General features: G+C 44.0%; 2 protein-coding genes across 9 annotated transcripts in view; both read left to right on the top strand.

Annotated features, from left to right (window-relative positions):
- The window catches only part of LOC100114442 (serine/threonine-protein kinase N), a 42,084-nt gene that overhangs the window by 18,416 nt on the left and 8,546 nt on the right, over nucleotides 1-15,122 (top strand). For 6 of the 8 annotated variants that reach the window (XM_008206527.3, XM_031922739.2, XM_008206528.4 and 3 more), the window contains exons 4-6: nucleotides 3,542-3,645; nucleotides 6,648-6,858; nucleotides 7,895-8,049. In XM_008206527.3, the coding sequence (XP_008204749.1) occupies nucleotides 3,542-3,645; nucleotides 6,648-6,858; nucleotides 7,895-8,049 (470 nt within the window). Of the gene's footprint in view, nucleotides 1-3,541; nucleotides 3,646-4,717; nucleotides 4,906-6,647; nucleotides 6,859-7,894; nucleotides 8,050-15,122 lie in introns of those variants that run through there. The other 2 variants (XM_032596187.1, XM_016982740.3) reach the window with 2 other exon arrangements.
- LOC103315826 (serine-rich adhesin for platelets) lies at nucleotides 8,056-15,122 on the top strand. Its single transcript, XM_008206526.3, has 2 exons — nucleotides 8,056-12,504; nucleotides 12,794-15,122. The coding sequence occupies exons 1-2, from the start codon at nucleotides 11,533-11,535 to the stop codon at nucleotides 14,198-14,200; spliced, it is 2,379 nt and encodes a 792-aa protein (XP_008204748.1). The 5' UTR covers nucleotides 8,056-11,532; the 3' UTR covers nucleotides 14,201-15,122.

Below are 15,122 nucleotides of genomic sequence, written 5' to 3'. Positions count from 1 at the left end.
TTTTCCCCGCGAAAATTCGCATACGCGCATGCGATTACGACGAAGTCGTTGAACTCCAACACTATACCTATACCTACTACTGTTCCTCTTCTCTCTCCCTCTGCGTGCGTGTCAAAGACGCACTTACTGCTCGCCCTTTTTTCAGCTCTCTCGCGTGCGTGAACGCGTTTCTTTTTTCCGTAACGTAAGCATTGTTTTTTTCTGGCTCATTACAAAACGCGAGAACTGTCGCATCGATAAAAGCCATTCAAGGCGAGAGTCGAGGGAAACAGCAGAGGACTTTGTTGTAGCCTTTCGAGTGTGGATAACGAGGCACGTGTGCGGGGAGTTTGACGGCGGTGCTAATGGGGCACGTTGTTTCGAGGATATTCAATGGAGTTATTGTTTTCCTTTTTTGCGCGAGTGGGAAGGGTTGCGTTGAACGGGATGTAATTAGGTATGTGTGCTTGGTGAGGAGTTTTTCTGTAAGAGCTTTGATAATTTTTTTAATTAGGAAAAAAATGCGTATTTTGAAGTAGATTTGTTCGGCTTACATAGGAAGTTTCTGTTTAATAAATTACTGATAGCTTGAATACTTGAGATCCATCAATCCATTATCGATAAAATGAGGTAATAGACTCATCGCCTCTCGTTACAAACAATTTTCCGATATACCACCAATTACATTTGCATCAAAACTCTCAACTATTAACAATTAGTGCGAATCATCATTAGTTCGTTATTAACATCCCAATCTTCTCGTTCTGCTAACCCATCTACATACTCTACATACCTGATGCTCCAACCTTCTTTTAAAAACTTCAATCAAACGTTCTTACCAGGTTCTCTATTACTCCAAAGTGATGAGAATATCGATTTATCAGCTTCCTTATATATATATATATATATATATATATATATATATATATATATATATATATATATATATATATATATATATATATTATATATATATATATATATATATATATATATATATATATATATATATATATATATATATATATATATATATATATATATATATATATATATATATATATATATATATATATATATATATATATATATATATATATATATATATATATATATATAGTCGTTATCGACACTGCAGTAGACAAAAAATTCATCAGTGACACGATAACGACACGAGTCCATCTTGCAAAGCAAATACTCGTTAACCGTCTTCCTGTCCGTCACAATTTTTTCTCCGTTCATGAATAAAAATGATTAACGACATTGTAAACAATCGTCGAAACAATGTTACACGACAAATGAAACTGCCCATTCGAATATCGAGTTCTTGAAATGGAAAATTTTCTTCGCGTACACGTGCACGAATCAGTTTTCCATCAAGCCTCGAAACGAAAAAGTCAGTCGCCGATAATGCGCTGCTGTTGATAGCACGTGTATGACCCTCTCGACAATAGCGTCTGCAAAATCCGATAACTTTCCATTTATTCCTATAATCGCCGGTCGCTCTCGCGGTATATATAAATGCGAGCAGTGCAGCACGTGGATCGTCCATATAGACAGGAAGATGACGTGTGGGGTTACTGCAGTGTGCTCGTGATTGAAAATCGAAACGTCGAACTTCGAGACCTTTTGCGCTTTTAAATCGAGTGTCAGAGGGGAATTGAATGGGATATGTATAAAAAATGTTTCTAGAAAAATTAATTGTGGATTTCGTAACAGTTTTCTAATGAAGTGTACTCGATTCACACTTCTAAACCTGAAATCAAATCTGTTCCAATTTCTCATCACACTCGACTTATCTCCGCCGCCGCAACTTCTCTTTCTCTCCAAGAGGTCACACTTAGCAGACAGAGATACACGCGCTTTTCCGCTGTGGGAATCCGCACGAGGAATAATCGATAGCGAAGCAGTTCGCTCATCGATCGATCGACCGCGATTCACTGCGGCGAAGCGTGAAACCGTTATTACACGCTGTACACAGGATCGTTACTTATCGTCCTTCTCCTCCTCCTCGTTGGATCGTCTTCTTCTACACAGCTTCCCTTCTTTTTTCGCACGCCGATATCACCTTCCGCACCTTTTTTTCTCGCCAATGGACCCACTTCTCGCGCGAGCTTGGGAAATCGGTATTATGGGGAAGAGCAGATGCGGTGAACATGGTTTCCAGGTGTTTTTTTTTCGTCGAGTTTAGCGAACCGTTGGATTGATTTCGCGGCTTTGTTTTCTGTGTATTATAGTCGACGCTTTTGTTCGGCTGATTCGAGAAGGTTTGTTTGCTTAATTCATTGTGTTTGTGAATATATCGGCACATTGTCTATTCGCCGTGAAAAAGTCGTTTGGTTTTTCTATTAGTCGATGGGATCAGTGTTAGTAGAAGGTCTAGGTTAATTGATAGCAGAACTTTTTTGCTTTTCGTAAGGACGACTCATCGGAAACTACGACGATCAATCACGATTGATCATCCAAGAAGTATACACAGCATCGTGCAATTATAGCTACTTCAAGAACACAATACCTGACCAACTGCCCGGTGAAAAAGCAACCATATCCTAAAAAGATCTCCTTCGCCTATAGCTAGGCCACGTGTTTTTTTCGCGCAATCCTACACACAACGCGCCATTAAAAAAGCGAGCAGTCGCAGTCTCTCACGGCGCCAAAGCATACAAAACGCTCGGTGGGAAGCAGGCCCGGCGCAATTATGATTATGACGGCCTCGTACCGGAACTCGGAGCAATTACTGCTCGAAAGACTGCTACTCTCGGTGTCGCCGGATCCGATGTGAGCTTTCGCTTTTTTTCGTATTTTGGTATAGCTTTAAGTTTTGGATATTCTAAGCAAAATTTAAGCTTTGCATAACAAAAAAATACATTACCACGCTCTACTTGCTCCCTCGAAAAAAAGACACGAATTTTCCGTCACGCTCCAGCTTTCGAGCGACAAAACCACCTCACGCGCTTATTAATAACCCAGTCGTTATTGTGCCAATCTTTCAAGCCTACTGATCCATTTTCTTCATTTTCATTGCTACGCGGTGCGTGAACCATGGCGAAAAAACTCGTCCCTCTCTCTCTCTCTCTCTCTCTCTCTCGTGATTATCAAATCCCATCGCATCCGCAGTGTAGCAGCAACAACAACAAAGCAGTGACGTATAGAGGAGCACACCGTATCACAATAGACCTGAGAAGAGAAAAGAAAGCCGCGAAATTTCCAGATGTCAGGAGTCGCTCATTAGCCGAAAAATAGGAAAATTGCAGGCTCGCATTGTACTTTTGGTTTATTGTTTCGTGCGTGTATGTGGATGAAATGTAAAAGAGACGTGCTGTGTTGGGGTAAGCGTGGAAACGAAGTCGAGGCTTTAGAGAGTTTTTCTATATTAATTAATGACTGTAGACTTATATTTTTTTAGGCGGTGTCTCGTGAGAGAGTTGGGGTATGGAAATTGGGTTTACATTTGATCATCCGATGCGTTGATTAGGCTGTGAAATTAATTACAACCTACATGTAAGAATGCGTCGAAGATCGACAAAGTTATTAATAAATCGTTCTCTATCGATTGTTACAGACACACCCATGTCGCCGACGGGTCCGTCCTCGCCGAGTCAGGAGGGTCTCTTCACGGACCTTCGGCTGCTCTCCTTGGAAAAGCAGCTCAATATCGAAACAAAGGTCTGTACACATATACACTCTCCGCCATCTGCAATTATACAAATTCTCGCGTTAAAATTCCTACAACGCCTCGACGAGTTATCAAAAGCGCTTAATCCAAGGTCGAAGAAAATTACACTCTACTATACCCTCATCTCGATGTTTGTATGGAAACTCGTCATCAGAAGGGATATTTCGGTACCACATGCGTGCGGAGTATCGTATTGACATCTACGCTTTGAGCTTTTTTTTCTTCCACGAACGTTTGCTCTCGACACCCACGTCCGTCCACACGCTTGTATATATCCTTGGACGCGTATCGTCGTGTGAACGAGCACGTTCAATGAAACAATAACGACACCTCTTAGTCTCTGTTTTCGAAATCGAAATTGTCAACGCGATTTTTTTAGAGTCGCGAGTCAGCCGCTCGGGAATTCGAAAGTGCCGCCAAAAATAGAGTCGATCGGAGTCTATTTATAAGATTTTAATAGACTCTTTTAACTTTTATCGACCACGCGGATCGACTAAAAATACGAGGGGGACCAAAAATGAAACAAAACATTAGTTACGTCTAAATATAAATCGGCAAGTTCAAGTGTCGCGTCTAATGGTTGGTCAAGCTAATTGTTGGATAGCCGCACGTGTACACCTTCACGGATATACCTACATAACGAAGACAGAGTCGGCGGTTCTTTCATCGCTTACGTAAAGAACGTTTCAATGCCTCAACGCGGCTGTCAATCTCTCGCGCGCGTAAAAGCTCGTAAACACACGCGAAGGCGTAAAACCTCGTAAACAAGCAAATGCGCAAGTGGTCGCCAACTCGTTTACGCAAGTCTCATCCCGCGCACGAAAAAAATTTATAATATCACGGTTCAGCTCGTCGCGCTGTGCTGCGAAGTGCGAAAAACAAGCCCGATAATCCCCCAAAGCGATCGGCGCCACTCGAGCGACGCTCGAAACTATATTTATTCGAAGCCGCACACACACTGTGATATTCTACGTCACGTGTCGTCGCTCGAAATCTCTCTCTTACAAACACACACTAGCGCACGATGTTCTTCGTCGAGGGGTCGGCACTGGTTCTCTAATCAGTTTAGCTTGGCGGACGGCAGCGGGCAGTTCGGAATACCTATCGATGTCGTCGACGACAAGCTCTTAGGGAGCCAGAGGGGCTCTAAACCAACCCCCTCAAGCTTAGAACAGTCGCGAAGTTTTTTTTCTGCGTTACTGGAGTAGAGACACTGCTATTCTATGATGGCCAAGTCACTGTGGAAAAAGGTGTGTGTGCGTTCTGCGGTGACGTGGAGATAAGAGGGATGTGTTTGCCGAGGGTGTGGTTGCAGTAGAGAAAGGGTTAATTTAGTGGGACAAAAGGAGTCCATTAGAGGCTGATCGATGACGTTGCTTTTTTCTTTTCTTCGTTCGGTGTTTGATTTGCGCTGTGTTCTTTCGTGGGATTGGTGAAGTGAAGCTGCTGTGTGACGTCGTGTTCGGCCATCCCCGGCTGATACTACTGCGGTTGGAATGTTTATTACGTTTGTCGGGTATTAGTCATGGCTCTTAGGGGTCGCTGGAAGGTGAAGGGATGCTGCGCACGTTCGCTTATTACGCAGCATTCTCGCGTGATAATGAGACGTTTGTATTCGAGATGCGGCTTTAATATTTATAATCTTCGTCGTGGTTATGTAATTTATGGATGGAACTTTGCTGACACTGACGTAAAGCGCTCCTCCATCGTAAACGTAAAGTAAAGTCTTCCAATAACCAACACCTGTGTTATAAATAATCTAGACATTCTCGAGTTACTTTGGAATATAACCATCATAAGTCGAAAGTAACATTTTTTCTTACCTCAAACGGGTGTTTGTTGGTTATAAAAAAAGATATATTTCTTTGTCACTTTTAGCACCAGCCGTGAAGTTTTGTGTAACTTTAAAAATATCACGCTTTTATTGACATATTGGCGCGACTAACGGTATTTAAGATTTAAGTTTTTTTTTTACTTTTTTTTCTACACGAAGTATCAAAATATGATACTCTTATAATGCAAAAACTACTCTACAATGTTGGCGTAAACATCCTTTTTGTTAATGAGCGAAAGTAAAGCTGTAAACATTTTAGATTTAAACAAACTCAAAGAAAAGGTCTTATTCTTATAAAATGCCTGCATACCATGTTCTAAAAAAAAAAGATTTTCCAGCCCGTTCCAAAATACCGAACGTACAACGACTTTGTAAGATTTATTAACTCGTGTATTCATAATGGACCATCAATTATAACTATATACTAAACTTTTCATAGTCATCGTCTCCGTTCATTAATAAAACAAACACGTATCACATAATATACAGTTATAAATAATATAATTCACTTCTAACGTTACACCGTAAATAGCACACCGCGTAATCACGATAATTACCCACAATTACACGCGCACACTATCGCCAACAAAACTTTGTTAAACAACCGACGATTAAATTTAAAATCATTATCCATATTACCTTTACACAAACAGGGCAAAAAGCTCACAATGATTTCAAGTCATAGAGATCTCGATTTGTTCACTCGCAAGTTCGCGTTTCAACGCTACTCTCGGCATCGACGTGTGAAAAAAATATCGACGCGTGACGAAGCCGTCGTCCACGTGTTTCCTTTTTCGAAGCTCAGACCGCGCGGCGCGTTGCGATGCGCTTCGCGGAGAACGTTTTTCACTGAATGCGACGTGCAAACAGCTGATTTATGCCTGCAGTTATCCGACAATTATGTGTTTGCTCTCGGGGAGTGGATCTCTTTGCATTGGATTAGAATAATGGAGGCGTTGTAGGTGAACTAAAAGTAGTACTACTGTGAATATTTATTAGTAGCATCTTCGATGTTGTCAGACTTTGCAGAACCAATATAACTGAAGTATTTCAAATTTTAGAATCATTTATTATAAGCGAGAATATAATTGCAGAATCTTATGCAAATGACGAAAGCTTATTAGCACGAAAATAACCCCGTTTTTATTCTCGCAACAGGTGAAGCAGGGCGCGGAGAACATGATCCAGAGCCTGACGAGCGGCCACCGGGACAAGAAGCTGCTGCAGGAGGCGCAGCAAATGCTGGACGACTCGCGCGCGAAAATCGAGTTCCTGCGCATGCGCATAATGAAGCTGAACCAGGCGCGCGAGCAGCAGCACGCGAGAGGCGACGGGCCGGCACCTAATGGCGATGCCACCGGTAACAAAGGTAAACATTTCAACGTTTTCTATTTTCATTGGAAATTACTTTCATAGTTTTTGAATCCTATATTAGTACACTGTATTTACGTGATTTCAATTTTTATTTACTCCTTAATTGCTACACTTGCAGCGTGCCGAAGTAAGATCTTAAAGGCGATATCGAAACGATTAAACTACTTTTGTAGTATACAAGTGACTTTACAAGTGAAAGTACATTATTTTTTTAGCAGATTGCACAGAATAATACTAACCGAAAGATAGTATATAAATCAACCGAAAGTAATTTAAAAAAAAAGAAGAAAAAACATACTCTCATTAGTTTCCGGAAACGTCAAAAACATTCACTGCACTGCCAGATGGCACGAACGCAAGATCACCATAACAGATCGCCCACGAAATAACGTCGCGTTTTTCTCGTGGAACTATACAAATCGAGACATTTTCTCTCAACGAGCTGATCCCTGATATCGTAATTGGATATCAGCTCGACTCTATATTGGAAAAAAGATTTATAAGGGAAATCATACGGTTTGACGTCAAAACGCTCTTTTACGAAGCGAAACTGTCTTCGGATACAATACAACAGCACGAAAGCTCCGAGAGATATTCGACTTACATATACGAGTCGCTCTCTAATATGTCTTACGTAAAGCGTGCGATTCTATTTTGAAGAAAAGGAGAGAAAAAACGCGCCGAGAGAGCGAGAAACCTCGTTTGCACGTGTAGGTAGACGACCAGTCGCTCGATATAATACGTAGCAGTCGACTTGTTATTTGGTTTCGCTGGCTGCTCGTTAAATGCGTCCTCGCGAGGAAAAAATAACAGTGATTTTTTTTCTCTCTTCATTCTGCAACGCTGAATAACGTCTGCGCGCTCGCGATGCACATCGCGTTTGTTGATTCTAATGGGTTTTAAGTGGTTCGGTGCTCGCGAAGATTTGTAAGATTTTTATTGCACTTTTTTTATTAATGTTTAATGGAAACGATAAGTTGCATAAAAATGATATCGTGTATTAATTTTTTTCTAAACTCTTCTGCTTGCAGTCAGATACGAGCCGAACCTGGAGCTCGCGCTGGAGGAGAGGGTCGAGGAGCTGCGTCACAGGCTCAGGATCGAGGCGGCCGTAGTCGAGGGCGCCAAGAACGTCATCCGTCTTCTTCAGAGTTCCAAAGTCGCCGACAAAAAGGCTCTGGCCGAGGTAAGTTCTCTTCCGCCTACTCCCCCACCTCCCTCCTCCAATCGCTTCATAGCAAGCGCAAAAAACATTGGCTTCGAGGGAGACAGCCCTTGTGATTTATTACTTTTTCTCTGGTATTCGATTTCGTTTTCTCTCTCTCTCTCTCTCTCTCTGCTCTAGAGAGTGAAAGAGTGTACATATATTGGGGAGATTTGATTGAATTGCTCAGTCAAGAATTATTTTTCGGGATGATGAATTGGCACGTGCTCTGTATAATCGAAATACTTGTGAGATGAATTGTTTTATTGCAGACCGATCAATCGAACTTTTGATCGTGAGTCATGTTGTAAAGCCAGGCGTTGTAAATAATTTTTTTATTGCACCATATTAGTATAGATAAGGAGATGTGCAATTAAAGTCGATAAAGTCCACCGCGAATTCCAGTATCTTCACGTTCGAGGCAGATATGCTTGCGAGATAGCATCATTACCAACATTTTTCACAGCGTAACAACATTAATTAAAACGCCGCACTATAAGCGAGATTATAATTAAACTCGCCCTTGACCATCGCCACGCCACAATCGACGACATCGCGGAGATGCATATAATACTACCGCCAAGAACGTCGCGTGGGCGTTTTGATAATAAGGACGTCAGGCGGATAAAGTGTTCTATATAGCGCTATGGCGCTTCTCTCCTCGCTATCGGACCGTTTCCGCCTTTGTAATCGAAGCCCCGCGCATAGTGTATACAGCTCGCCCGAGAGGCTTTTCTTTCGCGAAGCACTTTTGTGCAGCCGTTTATCAATATCGGGTAGCTGGTATAGAATACAATGACTGCGCACGTGGTTCGATTTAAATGGGATTTCTTGCGAGCTTTGTTTGAGATATTCATAGTAGAATGTTTTGTTCGGTAGCGGGTATGTCCTATCTCGCGAGTTTTTTCTCCTTTCTTTTGCAGAATTTATTTTTACCAAAGAACGAGGTATTCGCGCTGTATAGAAAACAGTAGAGATGGATATCTCACTGCGAATGTTCTATTGTCTTGGCATAATTGATAAGATGACAAAGCTTGATTTTTGCTCGTTTCTCATCAAGTTCTCTGTCGTAATTAAGCAAAAAAGGAGACTTTCTTTACAGCGTCGTTCGATTATCTCTCTCTAATCCAGAAAGTGACTTTCCGAAGAAGACGCCGACCTCAATTTCCAAGTCCCAAACGACAGAACGAGAAAAACTCGTTGCACTTTCCAGCGTTCGTGGGAGAAAAAAACCTTCGCTATTCGCCATCGGGAGTCTTACTCTTTCTTTCCGAGACTTTCCCTGTCGCTTGATCCTCGTCTGAGCGTGTTTATTGTGTTGCGATTTTTTGCCCGCTTTAATGGTCTTCTTTCGCCTGAAAAGCTTTCGAGTAAACAACGCGCGCGATAGGTGGAAACGCGTCGCTACCGACATCCTTTCTATTTTCATAGAACTTTGTAAGCCGAGCTTGGGAGGCGCGAGATTTGAAAAGTTATTATTCGTTTCACTTTTTTTATTAACAATCAGAGAAAAACTTAACGTTTCAAACGTTCGTTCACTCATTGCATCACTACGCTTACTTCTACGTCTCTGTAATATTTCACAATCTTACGCAGACGATAAATCACGCAAGCAATCAGCGCCTTACATACCTCAGAGCTTGCAAGCTCCACCGCCGGGGAAAAATTTCGCAATCGAAAAACAACCAAAAACGCAAATTTCTCCCAAATTCTTTCATCCTCTTCCCACTTTACTCTGTTCTATCCGCCACATTCCCTCTGTTCCTCTTTTCCTCCTTTCTCACTCTCTCTCTCTCTCTCTCTCTCTCTCTCTCTCTCTCTCTCTCTCTCTCTCTCTCTCTCTCTCTCTCTTTCTCTCTGAAAATAGCCTCGACTCGCGCACACACAGACACATACCGCGTCCGCCTTTTCGGGTCTCTCTCGCGCGTTCGCAATAGTTAGTCTACGAGTCGAGAAGCCGAGAGAAGCTCGCCAGCTACGTGGAACATCTCGCGCGATAGATCGCGATCGTTAAAAAGAGAGAAAGAGACAGAAAGAGAGACGAGAGATACAGGGCGCGTCCGCTTGGTATGACGACGCTTCGAGTGCTTCGATCTCTCGAGCTGCGAAAAAGTGACGTACCGAAAGACGAGCAAACAGAGGAGTCAAGGTTTCGTCTTTTATAGCAGTGCAGGACTTTCGGGGACGTGTTTTTGTTGCTCCTCGAATAATGACGCGACTATAGTACTGGCCGCACGCGAGACTGAAAGCCGTGTCATTTTCTTTTATCGATGTTTAAGTAGTGAGTTGTGAAGCTAGAAATACTCCGCCGATCGACGAAATCGGCAGACAGCGATAATCGAATGCTATTCAGCAAACGCAAGAAACTAGAAGCACAGCAGTAGTGAAAATAGCTCATCCACTCTTTCTCTCCATCGTTCGCGTGTCGTGGGTGGAGAAGGCTTGAATTACCGAAAGATTCAACAAACTCTTACGGCTCGTTTAATCCCCGCAGCGAAACGGAGCGCGAAAAGCCAACGCACAGAGATACAGACACAGACAAATACACACTTGTACAGATGAGCATACCTGCTACAGTCATCGGCTGGTGTGGGCTGGCCCGAAACTCGGCCGATTATGAAAAAGCAGCAGCAACAGCAGCAGCAGCTCCGCAACTTCCAGGTATTCTGGGGCGACGGCGCTCCAAATTTACGTCGCGCTAATTATACACCACCGGCAACGACGACGAGCAAGACGACGAGAGCGCGACTCGAGTTCTCGGCGTGTTGTGTCGGTTTGTTGCTCCGTAAGTTGCGAAGTGGCCACTTTGCTCCGCGATCGTCGTCCAACTGCTGATAGAGGCTTTAAGAGAGTTTTTGCTGCGCTGATTGTACGAGAGGTACAAAAGCGTGTACCGAGTGTGATTCTCACTTGATCGGAGCCAAGAGGAGTCGTGTTGCTGTTTAATTCGAGAAGATTTCGAGGAAATTAAGCGATCCGATCACGAAGGTGCTTAATTGAGACGCTACCGTTGCTGGATCTGGGATCCGGCCGTCTGCTTGGCTAATTTTGTATAGTTGAAGGAGAGGTGCGCATTTATCCCCGGAAAACCGAGTGATCTTAGTGCTGATAGTTTGTAGAAGATTTTCATTTACTTTGTTGCTGACTGAAGTTCTCGGATTTCACTTACTACAGAGTAGTAAGCTCAGAGATTCGACGATTTATCCAAAGTGCGAAGGAGCTACATTGAGTCGTAAAGTGAAGTAACCGCAAAGTAGGACACGCATCTTCACCGTCTGACCCGATTTCGCGACTTCTTCTCTGTCTCTATTAGTGCACGTTCAGTGAATCTCACACAGTAGTCGACAAATAAGGTACCTAAAGTAAGCATCCGATGACGTACACGCCACGAGTCCAGAACTAAGCTCGTCCCGCATTCCACAACACGATGGTTCCGCAGCTCGTAAGCAGGAGGTGACGAGCGGCATGTACGGCCGAGAGAGCAGCAGCGACCCTCCCTCCTCCTCCACTGGCATCAATGCTGGCAGATCAGGCGCCAACGCACCCTGGTCCGTCCGCGCCGAGTTCACGATACGTCGTGGTGACGAGGACGACGAAAACGTCATACCTATCGAGACGAGCAGCCGTAGCGCGACTATCGCCCCCACGACCGAGTCCACCGGCGTCAGGATGACCTATAGCTTCACGCCCAGCCACACGCCACCCTACTGCACCAGTCCTCCCTCGACTATGGCGCCACCTGCTACCTACGGTTTTCAAAGAGGCAACCTGGTTTTCACCTCTACACCGCCTACCAGGTCGCTCCTACCTGTCAGGTCGAACACCATACCTAGAACCGCCTACACGCATCACACCGTTCAACAGCAACAGCGACAGCAGTTTCTCTACCCCAGAGTAATGACAAACTATTCCGATTCGGGCTACACCAGCGAGCAGGTGTCGTCTCAGTCACACACGAGCCTGCCGTCCAGTGACAAACGCTGCAAGAGCACCTGCAGTATCGTCCTGTCTAGCGCGAGCAGAATCACCAACCTGAAACCATACCAACCACCACCACAACCACAGACACAAGTGGCCTATCCTAGGCCCTGGTCTACTTACTACCAGCGTAACCAGGCACAGCAGCAACCTCAAGCGAGACCATGCTGCAGGTTCAGTACGGTTCCAGAGGTTTGCGAGGACTGCGCGGAGGCCGCTAGTGGTATCAGGCCGTTCGCTACGCACTTCTGCACAAGGTTGGCGGACAGGGGGACGGCGACGTTAGGGCAAATCGGCAAAGTGGCCAGTATGACAGTGAGCAAGGACGCGGCATCGCAGACGACTGACATCGAGGCTCAGAATTCGCCGGTGGCGCAGCGCAGGAAGGTTCGCAGGAAACCCACAGGCGCCGGGGCTCTCGTCGGTTCTTCTGGAAGGGACGAGCTAAAGAATAACAATGTAAGTCTGGTAGGGGGGAACCGGGTGGTTGAGAATACAACTTCGGGATCATTGTTTAATTTCGAACGCTCATTGAAAACTTGGGTTATTTTGGTTGTACGCTCGGGCTAATTTTAGAAGGTGACGATTTCTAATTCTGGATGTCCGCTTTAGTACGCTGACACATATTAACTACTTGCGCCAATCTGATCTCGAAAATCATCGGACCGAATGAAAAGAGCTTTGTATTCTCAACCATCCGAGTAAAAAAAGCTTCCAATTCTGACACAAATTCTTCTATTATTCGCAGTTTGGTCGGCTCTCGAGAACGCCAGCCAGCACGAAGAGCCCTACGCCCCCGGCGTCATCGGAGCCCGTGATATCCGACTCATCCAGTAACACGACCGCAAACACGAGGGACGACAATAGCGAAAAACGAAAGCGCACCGTGCACATCGACGTTTACTGCACGGGCACCGACGACGACCCCAACGACGGTACCTCGTCATCCTCCAGTAGTAATAGTAGCAGTGAGGACGACGAGAACGACAACGTGACAGAGACAACGGTCTTCGAGGGCACGAACGTGCACATCACCCACACCCAGGCGAAGAGCAATGTCCTGCCCAGAGGATTCCAGGACGAAAAGGCTTTTCTGAAACGCGCCACCGAGAGGAAGTGCGAGAGTTTTAAGTACGCACCTATGAGGATGCCGTCGCTTACCAGTTCCAAAGGATATGACAGCGACGATGTCCTCAGCTCGCTCTATCCATCGCAGTTCAGTTCTTACAGTAGGTTAAGGGACTTTGAGTCGTCCGTTCCCTGGTCCGCAGCGTCGTCCAGGTCTGGTATCACGATGGACGAGTACGACTCCGCCTCGGCGACATCCTGGAAGGACACAGTATCCGACATAGAGTCCCTGATCAACAGTAAAGCCAGTATTACGCCCTGTGACAGTTTCGAGTACGCTGACTCTGTAGATAGAGAGAGGATTCGAAGATTGGAAGCGACATTGACCAAGAAGTTCAGCGGAGGAACGAAGGTGATCAAGGGAAAGAACTGGCGCTCGCCGCAGATCGAACGAAAGCATTTACTGCAAGGGAAGATGATGAAGGACTACATGGAGAAACATCCACCGGTAGGCTGGTCCTCCGACAGCAGTCTCGGAGGCGGATCTTCCTCGGAATCCAACGACGAAGAAGAAGCTGTTGGCTGGAGCTTTGTATCCAGCGAGGAGAACACGAGCATAGTCAAGGGCAAGCTGACCTTGCCGGCAGTCAGCGGTGGCACTACTCTCGTTGAGCAGACGACAACGATGACAACAACGAGTCAGATTACCTCTGCAGTGACGACAGACCAGGAGACCAGCCAAGCTGAACTGATCAGGGAAGTGAAGACGACTATATTCAGGGACAGGATAGGCCCGTTTGGCTCGACCAGTCCTTCTGAAACGCCGTCGAAACTCCAATCGAGGGTTACCTCACCATTCACCACACCTCAGGGCGAGAAAACGGATCACATACTCAAGGCTTCAATTTTCGGAAGGGTCGTCAGTACTTTTAGGAAACCTGGTCACCATGTAGGGCCAGCCAAGAATCCCGCCTGCTCCTGTGAGCATTGCAGGAGGTACTTTGAGGACGCTGCTAGAGGGCGCTCGCGCTCGCTCGACACCGTCGAGCGAAGAAACGAATCTAGAGCGCCCAGCGTAACGAAATAATACTTTTAGAGATAAAGAGGTCGTTTGGTGCTTTTTCTGAAACGAATTTACGATGGAAAACGAAGGAGACGTTGGGATTATTTACGAGCGTCATGGAACACTGATAGCAGACTGTTGGACTATAGAATTTGTTGCTTATTAATTTTTGTAATAGTACAACCATTGTTATAGGTTTATATTTCAGAATTTATCGTTGATGATTATCATAACTTTTATTCTTTAGAAAGGAGTAAATTAAGTTTAAGACAACGACATGAAACATTCTGTAGCGTGTTCAAGATTATTTACGATAGTGCTTAAATTACTCTGATGAAAGAGGAGTCACAAGTTCTTTGCGATAGACTCGATACGCATTTCTCTTTAACATAATTTTTTAAACCGCATCTTCATGTTCCACTACTAAATATTTTAATGACTTCATCACGAACCGAATAAAAGACTTACGACTGAAACTGTTTATGCATAAAAAGCGACGAAGTTAACTGTATGCCTTATTAAATAATTAGGTCACATGTGGTTACGAGAAGTAGCGATTTTTATACGACACGATGTTGACATGTGAAATAATGTTTATGAGATTTATATTAAAAGAATAATATATTGATTTACATCTTAGCTTTATACATCTTGTTATACGATAATACGATTCCCCCTATTTAATAATAATTTTTAACGAAACTAGATCGATACACTGTACTTAAGTATAAGAAATGTACTAAACATTCTGCTTTGTAATTGTAAGCATTTATAAATAATTATTGTAATAAATCATCCTTGTTTACCTCGATTATCAATTATTAATTTATTCTCTACCTTCCTCAAATTATCATTTCATTTAATCTCAGCTCAGCTACAATACCAGAGAAAAAGTAAATCCTTTAAAACACACATAAGCAATTCTAATAAATAATTTGAAAAATTA

This window comes from Nasonia vitripennis, chromosome 1 (genome assembly GCF_009193385.2).
Source record: "Nasonia vitripennis strain AsymCx chromosome 1, Nvit_psr_1.1, whole genome shotgun sequence".
Classification (NCBI taxonomy): Eukaryota; Metazoa; Arthropoda; class Insecta; order Hymenoptera; family Pteromalidae; genus Nasonia; species Nasonia vitripennis.
This window is presented reverse-complemented; position numbering and strand designations above follow the sequence as displayed.

Bases quoted from the DNA above. Each gene is read 5' to 3' on its own strand.
- LOC103315826 (XM_008206526.3), top strand. From the start codon at position 11,533: ATGTACGGCCGAGAGAGCAGCAGCGACCCTCCCTCCTCCTCCACTGGC. The intron at 12,505-12,793 runs GTAAGTCTGGTA...TATTATTCGCAG, and splicing joins ACGAGCTAAAGAATAACAAT to TTTGGTCGGCTCTCGAGAAC.